General features: G+C 43.4%; 1 protein-coding gene across 2 annotated transcripts; it reads right to left on the bottom strand.

Moving 5' to 3' along the window:
* Positions 1-2,176: 2,176 nt before the first annotated feature.
* Positions 2,177-9,081, bottom strand: TMEM18 (transmembrane protein 18). Of its 2 annotated transcripts, XM_081906672.1 has the most exons (6): positions 8,695-9,081; positions 7,555-7,675; positions 6,749-6,803; positions 4,883-4,976; positions 3,662-3,778; positions 2,177-3,444 (listed from the first exon to the last, which is right to left on the bottom strand). In XM_081906672.1, exons 1-5 carry the CDS (start codon positions 8,734-8,736, stop codon positions 3,683-3,685), a joined length of 408 nt encoding a protein of 135 aa, XP_081762798.1. In that variant the 5' UTR covers positions 8,737-9,081; the 3' UTR covers positions 2,177-3,444; positions 3,662-3,682. The 2 variants fall into 2 exon arrangements, with proteins under 2 accessions (XP_081762798.1, XP_081762797.1); XM_081906671.1 differs by having other exon boundaries at positions 2,177-3,778; positions 8,695-9,079.
* Positions 9,082-9,584: the final 503 nt, after the last annotated feature.

Genomic DNA, 9,584 nt, shown 5'->3' with positions numbered 1-9,584 from the left:
AGTTCTGGTTTCAGGCCATTTTGTTCAAAATTATTAGATACAGAAATGGCCTAAAATTTACCTTTTTTCTCAGGTACACTGAAGAATTAAGGAGGGAGCACTTTCGTCCCAAACAGCAGTAAAAACTGTTAGGAGAAAGGATGCTTAAGTATGCACAAAGCTTATTCCCCCGCCCCCCCTTCCTGCGGGGAAAGTTATTTTAACAACAAACCAGGTATTTTTCCCCCCCAAGTTTATGGTGCAATCAATCTAGGTTTGTCAGCATAGTTTTGTTGGTCTTATCACTTCATAAATCATTCCACCACTTCATAAATATAGTCCTGTTATGAGCTTAATAGCGTACCTCGACAGTAATCCCTGAAAGGAATCACACCTTTAGAAAAAAACACACCATGAAAATAAATTGTCCTACTTCTTGTTTTTAAAGCAGTACATGAATTGTGTTTATGTATGTATATGGGAGAGAGGGAGGGAGGAAAGAGCAGGAAAGAGCGGTCAGAGCTATTTTACTATCAGTTTTTAAACATTTTCCATAATATTTGGCTCACTTATAGCAAACTGCAAAAGAAACCTCTACTATCACAAAGGAACATTTCAATTGCTATGATATTAACTATATCATAAGCTATATTGATATGACAGCAGTTTAATTTCTTACATGGCTTAAAGCACAGCATGATATATTAAACATTACATGCTCTGAACGAAGGTATTTTTTTTTTTAATCCGCTCTACAAACTGGCACTATTTAGGAATATTTCTCAGGTTCCCTCAGTTTTAATGTCATGAGGAAATGATCCCACCAGGTAAAACTGCCTTCAAGATGCTTCTGGTATTACACATGCAAAGTATTAACAGTGACTATCATTTACCTTTTTAAGAGCTGGAGCTGCTACTTGAAAAAACTCTCTTTTGCATCAGATCCAAGGGGTGGCTGTTGGGTTTGGTCAAAAGGGTCCCTTTCTCCAGGCCTGCCCATCTCTGCCTCCATCACTTCATTTGCATGGAATTGGGTAGGTAGGTTGACAAACAGAATAATCCTATGCACGTTTCCCTCAGAAGCAATATTTTTGCCAGCTTTACCTGATTTGCAAACGACTGTTCCTGAACAGCCTCACCAGTACCACCTATGTGCGGGTGACCAAATGATTGGATGACTGCTTTTGACTGCATCCAATGGCCTTTCCCCTTCCATTTACTGCCGAAATTGTGGCAGATGCGCCCACACTGATGGTGCATAGATGGCGTTTTGCACACCTGAACACTGCTTTATTTCCCCCAAACCTTTGCTGCCCAATAAATACCAATGTTCTTCATCTATTCGCTTCAGATTTTTTTTCTCTGATTATACTGGAGGTGTTAAGCTTATTGCGATTTTCACATTGTGCTTTTTAAACGAAAAGCGGTATTAAAATATTCTAAATAACTGAAGTTAAGTCTCATTGGGCAACATCTAGTGTTGCACAGACTTTCTATTGACCACTTTTAATGAATGGCTGGCAGTGTGCTGCTTTTAATGTAATGATTTTTATGTATTTGACAGTTCTTATATATGTATATAATTTCAATTCTTTTAATGTTTTAAACAATCCCCCCTATGTTTTTAGCGATTTGTCTTGAGTCCCCTCAGGGAAAATGGTGGGATATAAATCAATTTATCACCATCACCACCACACAATGAGACTTTTCCTTCTTCTGCTTCCGCAGACACCCCTTTCTGCTCAAACTGGTGTTGGGGGTACGCGGGGAGCTACAGGAGGAGGGTGAAATCTGTCTACTACTGGCCGGACACTGTTGGATTTCAGCAACTTGAGTTCAATGCATAGGATTTCAACTTTACACTGCATTCCTGTACAGTGGTACCTCAGGTTAAGTACTTAATTCATTCCGGAGGTCCGTTCTTAACCTGAAGCACCACTTTAGCTAATGCGGCCTCCTGCTGCCACCACAGCCTGATTTCTGTTCTTATCCTGAAGCACTATTTCTGGGTTAGCAGAGTGCGTAACCTGAAGCATATGTAACCCAAGGTACCACTGTACATGTATACTCACAGATAACAGAAACCAGCAGGGTGTACTCTCATGTAAGAGCATACAGAATTGCAGCCTAGATGTATATACAGGTGTCTTAACAGCTCCTTTTTATAACAAATAAACAACTCAATGAACACCTAAAATAAAATAAAAAGTTTAATGTAAAAACAGTAAACTTACACAAATTCCACGGCATATACAGCAATATACAGTATTCATTTACAACTCAGATGTACAAATATTTTAAAATAATGCTCAGTTTAAGTCCAAAAAACTGATATCCAAGAAAGTGTGCTGGGATTCACAATCACGATTGCTTTAGAAAACAAAACGTTGCACTGGGGTATCATTTGCGAACTTCAAGTGGCAGAATGGTTGCCGGGGGGGGAGGGGGGAGCCCAGTTGATACGGATGACAAATCATGGAGTTAGTCAATTTTGAGAACGGGCACTGCATATGCAATAGGGTGATTTTCAACTGGTAGTAATTGGAAAAGTTAAAATTGATGGTTTTTCTTTTTTAAAAATTAAAGGTATTTTACATCTGATTAACATTTTGGCACACCTGCTATACAATGTTCACTTTGATGCAGGATTAGTAGCTCAGTAACTACTGTATAAAAGTACTTTTTAGTTTATACACAGTACAGTGCTACCTCAGCTTAAGAACAGTCCTGTTTACAAACAATTTGGTTTACCAACTCCGCAAAACCGGAAGTAGTGTCCCGGTTTGCGAACTTTACCTTGGTCTAAGAACGGAATCTGAATGGTGGAAGAGCACCGGCGGCGGGAAGCCTCATTAGGGAAAGCGCCCCTCGGTTTAACAACGGTTCAGTTTAAGAACGGACTTCTGGAACGGATTAAGTTCGTAAACCGAGGTACAACTGTATACAATTAAATTCATTGTATGAAATGATTTACTACAGGCTCATAACAAGGTCGTTTGCCTAAGACAGACATGTTCAGCCGGTTAACTGTGATCGACAGGTAGATCCAGGTCAATTGCGGGATTAAAATCAGTGATCGCCTGTGTGCTCCTGATAGATCGCTCTGCCCCCTGCCCTATGTTTCATTGCGGCTGAAAGCCTGTATTCACTGCGTTGTTGCTTGAGTGTTTTATGGAGGGCTGATGGCGTACTACTGTGTGAGCGTTTTTATGCGATTCTCCCCCCAAATAGCCGAACAACTCTGGGCACTCCTCCCCCCCCAAAAAAGGTCAACAACTCTTGGCAGTGGCAATGGGTAGATCACAGTCTCTAGAGAGCTGGACATGCCTGGCCTAGGGCAACATCCAATTGTGCCCATTCATCCACAGAACTGACTTCCTTCCCCTCCACAGCTGTGTCTCTCTCTCACACACACACCTGAGGGTTGGGGAACCTTCAGAGCAGATTTGGGGGTAACACAGAGGGCTGCAAGAGAAAAGGAAGGAAGGTGAAGTCCTACTGCATGAGCAGACGTCCACTCACACAGTATTGGGATATAATTCACAGCGGACAACAATATAAGTTAAAAGAATCATTTAAGAGAAAGACCAACCCTGTAAAACCTGTGAAAGAAAAGGGCATCAAAGCTCAAATCTTTCAACATCACATTGTTAAGAATGATGGCATGACGCCTCCCACATACATTTACAGGAGAAACCATTATTTATTGACTTTTCTTATTTTCTCTTCTTGCTTTCCTTTTTAGCTGCGCCGTCTTCAGTTCTGTCATTACATTCACTGTTTTATAAACCCAAGAAATCTGAAAAGCAAAACAAATAATTATGTAGGCGAGTGAAGGAGCAGTCCTTTTGTATACGAACAGGCAACTATTCTTCAAGGGCTGGTCCTTCTGTAGACAAAATGCCACCACTCAGGTACAAGAGGGAGGTATGATGTCACTTGGGGGGGGGGACCCCTGAAATCTGTAAAAAAAATTCCCCCCCAAAGCCTTCAGAAGAAAAGGTCTAAGGGGTGGCGAAAATCCAAGCATCCCAATGGTGACTGAACATGTTCAATGGGCAATGAATGCTGGCTGACTGCTAGAAAGGGAATCTGGAAAAATCAGGAAGAGCGACAAAATAAACATGCCCAGCTGGCAGTCTTGAGCAGGAACAATGTTTTACTTCATATCATCATCACCATCATCATTTAATTTTTGTAACCTGCCCATCTGACTGTTGCCCCAGATACCCTGGCGGCCTTCCAACAGGGTATACAACAACAAAATAGAACATCCCACATTAAAAGCACCCCAAAATAATAATAATAATTTCACTTATTATTTATCACTTATTTTTGTTGTTGGAACAAAAATGCCTTCAGTTGTTTCCAAAAGGTGCAGGTAGTGGATGCCTGTCATATATTGACATAAATGCTATTCCACAGAACAGGGGCAACCACACTGAAGGCCCTGCTCCGAGGTCTTGTGCAGTGGGCTTCCGAAAACGTTGGAACTTGTGGGAGCCAGAGCAACCTACCGGTCACATCAGGGAAATACTGCAAAGTTCAGGGCTGACTGTGGATTCTTACAGCACCATCCATAAGCAACTGAGATGTTTGGGGAACCCCAGAAGGTTCCAGTTGTTGTTGTTGTTTAGAAAAAAAATTAAGAAAAAAACCCCTTAAGTGGAAGTGAGGGCACATAAAACAGCCCTGTGAGGACTGAACATGCTCCGTGGGCATGGAATGCTTCGACTGAGGTGGGGCTGGGGAGGGAGAGAGATAATAATCTGTCCCGGAAAAGGGCATAGCTGGCTCCCTGGACCCAAGTATTCCACACAGCAGCATTCTGTTGCAGGCCCCACTTGTACATCTGAGCGCACACATTTGTAAGGCAAAAGAAAGAAAAAGCAGCAGCTCTTACCACAATAACGATGGCATTCAGCAGCAACGGTGCTGAGAACACTATGGAAATGAACATTCCTCTTGAATCAAAGTATTGGTGCTTTGAGAACAATCTGTAAAGGAAAACAAAACAGATGTTAGTAAAAACCGACACAATTCTACACGCGTGATTATTTCATACGGATGATCTAGGATAGTCGCTACAAATACAAATTAACGGTTACCGAGAAACAAAAACATGGCACTTTTGCTCTCCCAATGGCTCGCTGAGGACACAACGGGGGCAAGAAATTCTGCTCCTTTGCCTTTCACCAGCACTTGGTAGGCAGCAAACGTTCAACTAGCCTCCATCTACACTTAAGTCGTCTCCCAGCCTGGTTCACTGCCCACAACTTCTCAGTAAGCAAAGGTGAAATGTGAGTTCCTGCAGTGTTGAAGAGAACCTTCAGGAGCCATTTTGTCAACAAACCTCCTCCCCTCCCCTTTTAAGACATTCACCTTGAACACTCAGTGTTTCTCAAACTTGAGTATCCAGCTATTTTTTTTGGACTACAACTCCCATCATCCCTAGCTAGCAAGACCAGTGGTCAGGGATGATGGGAATTGTAGTCCAAAAACAGCTGGAGACCCAACTGCTTCTAGAGCTTCATTTTAGATACCCAAGGTGTGAAATCTTTATTTCCAAAGTAAATAAAGGACACCAGATTCTTGCCACTCGCATGTTGCTGCCCCAGATTTTGACTTGACTCAGCCATGATAGTTAATGTATATCTGGAAGTATATTTGCGACACGCCTGCTGTTCAGTGTTGGCATTTTCAATCAGGAAGTGCAGTTATGTAAACCACTGCAATGAACATAATAATTGGAGGTGTCTAGTTTACCTTTTTTCTACTGCTTCTGCCTATGCCACAAAACTTGCTTTAAAAAAGGGGGGCTGTATGTGTAAGCTGTTAACATTTTGTAACATCATCTAGATGACTTCTGTTTGGCGTAACAAAATGTATAGGGTGCTAAATGTAAAGGCATAAGCACTCAGATGTCCCACTGATTTGAATGGCAGTGAGCTAGGCATGACTCAGACTCTCCCACTGTCATTAATGGGATTCTTAGCCAGCAATCCTATGCATATATTCTTGGAAGAGGGCTGCTAAGAATTTAACCTGGGGGGGGGGCGCCTTTGCCAATCTAGTGCCCTCCAACTACAGCTCCCACCTTCCTCAGTTGACTGGGCCTGGTCGGAGATGTAGTCCAACACATTTGGAGGGCAAATTCAAAATATCTCAACAGTAGTAGCAGTAAAGGTAAAGGGACCCCTGAACAATAGGTCCAGTCGTGACCGACTCTGGGGTTGTGGCGCTCATCTCGCTTTATTGGCCAAGGGAGCAGGCGTCCAGCTTCTGGGTCATGTGGCCAGCATGACTAAGCCGCTTCTGGCGAACCAGAACAGCGCACGGAAACGCCGGTTACCTTCCTGCCGGAGCGGTACCTATTTATCTACTTGCACTGGTGTGCTTTTGAACTGCTAGGTGGGCAGGAGCAGGGACCGAGCAACGAGAGCTCACCGCATCGCAGGGATTCAAACCGCTGACCTTCTGATCAGCAAGTCCTAGGCTTTGTGGTTTAACCCACAGCGCCACCCACGTCGCTTAGTAGTAGTAGTAGTAAGTAGTAGTAATAATAATTATAATTTTATCATTTATATCCTGCCCATCTGGCTAGGTTTCCCCAGCCACTCTGGGTGGCTTACAGCATATATAAAACATAGAAAAGCATCAGACATAAAAAACTTCCTGATTAACCTGTGGGAAACGGAAGATGACAACAATTTCGGCATGATAAAAGGTATTTAAAGTAAACATAGGTGCAGAAAGTTCATGTAATTACCTCCAGTTTGCAGCCGCAATTTCATTGATATATTCTGCACAGAATACCAGGGTCACTACAACCAAGAAGACAAATTAGAATTCTGAAGCTTTAAAGAATCTAAGTGGGGGAATGCATGTGATATATGAAACCACGAAGAGAACATCTTTCCTAAATGTAATCTGCAAGACTGAAGAGCCTATAGGCTTCCATGCACAAGTTTCCATAGTCAATTCCAAATTTAACTAGCGTGCCCAGGTAAGGGATGGATGAGGAACCTGTGGCACTCCAGGTATTGCTAGACTACAAGTCCCATCACACCTGACCATGGGCCAGCTAGGGTAAACTTCAATATCTAAATTTTCTGCTTATATAGGCATTTATATCTATTGCCACAGCAAAAAGTGAGTTCTTACAACCATAAACTTTCAATTATAATAAAATGAAGATTCAACAAAAATTCAGGGATGCCAAGCTATGAATGTAAACTTTAAAATTCTAGAATCTTACACTAAAGCGGGGTCATTTTCTCAGCATGCTAAGAGTAAAGGGTACGAGAAGAAAGGACCTAATGCTAATGAAAAATATGCCTTTAGAAAGTTTCTCTAATACTTTGTGCACGTTGGAATAGATACCCCAATATGTCATATCCCAATTTGAAAGTGATCAACACTAACGTACATTGTGCAGAAATGCATACTATACAGTTTAGTAAGGTTACAGAGATAGGCAGAGAATGAAAATGACAGCATTAATTCCTTTAAAACATACCCAGATGCTAACTTCAGAGCAACAATATCATAAAAAATACTTCATTCAATACTCACTGATCGAAAGGAAGTGTCCTATTTGCAGGCGGTAGTGCTGGAATGAGAGGTAAGTGAGGAAGACGTAAGCTATGTGGAAAAATACAAGACCTAGGATCCATGGTTCAGTCCAGTCTGTGTCCTATGAGCAAATCAGAAAAAAAAATCTATTAGAATTCTGTCATCAAATGCAGACAACAGATCAATCACACTTTCAGGGGGATGGAAAACCTACATTGCCCCTCATAAACTGATGAACTTCAGCAAAGGTGCAACAATCTCTTTTGAGAATATATTTAACAAGAAACCGTGTATGCCTGCAAATGAGAAGGGGACTCAAAACGATCTGCAAGAAATGTTACAGTGGTACCTCTGTTTGCGAATGGGATCCGTTCCAGAGGCCCATTCGCAACATGAAAAGCCCGCAACCTGAAGTGCCGTATCTGTGCAGCGCGATTTGGTGCTTGTGCGCATGCACGAAGTGCGATTTAACGGTTCTTCGCATGCGTGAGCAGTGAAACCTGGAAGTAACCCTTTCCGGTACTTCCGGGTCGCCACGGGACGCAACCTGAAAAAACGTAACATAAGGTAGGACTGTATTTGGTTTGGAGCAGCAGCTCAAATGAGAGCTATTGTTGGACTACAGTTCCCATCATCCTTAGCTAGCAGGGCCTGTGGCCAGGCATGATGGGAGCTGCAGTCGAACAGCAGCTGGGGGGCTCAAGTTTGAGAAACACTGAACATTATTTCTTTTAGTAAATAACCAAGAGAAACAACCACTACTGGTTTTGTAGCTGCAACTCCTATTCTAAACATAAGCATCATTTTTCTCTAACGGAGGCTATGTTGGAGCTGCTGGAGGCGCGCAATATATCCCCAAGCACGCCAGCAGGTTGGAAGGCGGAGAAATATCTTGCTGCAAAGACGGACGCGCCTTTTCCATTGCAAGCAGTTTGTTCCGCCAGAAAACAAACGCGGCAAGAGAAAGAGAAAGCAAAGGGAGACGAGACCCCGCCCTGCTTTTCCTGCTCTGAGCAATAGTTAAAACTGCGCGCGATGCCTCTCCCTTTTCCCCCAGGGTGCAATAACGCCATGCTACCACCCCGACCAAAATGGGGAGGGGGGAAAGAAAAAGGAAAGAGGCACGGCTAGAGGAATTACCGTCAGGATCCTGGAGACTCCAACGGGCCTCGGAAGCTGCATGGTCCGGGAGACGGGCAGGAAGGAAGGAAGGAAGGAAAACAGCCGCCCGCCTCTCCGCTTGAAGTCAGTCGACGCGGCACCCTTCCGGATTCAGCGGCAATTCCGCCATGCGCGATGCGTAACGGTGCGTAAATGTTGGGAGAATGGAGACGCCTTCTCTTCCCTTCTCCCTCTGGCGTGCAGCAAACGCTTCCGTGGCGCGCGCTGCGCAGCAATTAGAACTGCGTCCAATTAGAATCCGGAAGGATGTGCATTAAAGTTCCATTTGGAACAAGTTTGCGGGGGAGGAGAGAAACTCCCTCTGTCCTCATGAGAATCCGCCTGGAGGCGTGGACAGTAGGAAAGATTTGTTTCATTTCCCCCCCCTCCCCTTCAATGGGCGGGATCTTCGCAGCTGTCTCGCGATGCTCTTTTTTGGGGGGGGGCGGGGAATTTGGAAGCCGTATATAAGGCTGCGAGGGGCTGAAATATTAGCGTCATAGCATTGCTAGATTGGGAGAAGATTCATGTAGTCCAAACCTCCTGCAGGAATTTCAGCTAGATCATACATGACACACACGCGTGTGGGTTGGGGACTTAGTGAGATGGAAGGAGTCGCGCTGGTCCGGTCGCTGCAGTGTTTGAAAGTTGTTTTCTTTCTTGGTCAGACCCCCCCCCCCTTTTAGCGGTATATTTTGTGGGGTGTTTTATGTAGGTTTTTTAAATGTAGAGTTGAAATAATAAAGTTAAGCAAATTCACAACAGTTGGATTTTCAACGAAGGACAACAAAAATAATATTTATACCCCTCCCATCTGTCTGATTAATATGATTTTTGATAGTTAACTAGGTCCCTCTTTCTAGAACTCA

This window comes from Podarcis melisellensis (assembly GCF_964234715.1).
Source record: "Podarcis melisellensis genome assembly, chromosome: 3".
NCBI lineage: Eukaryota > Metazoa > Chordata > Lepidosauria > Squamata > Lacertidae > Podarcis > Podarcis melisellensis.
The sequence above is the reverse complement of the archived record's forward strand: the minus strand, read 5'-3'. Positions and strand labels throughout refer to the sequence as shown.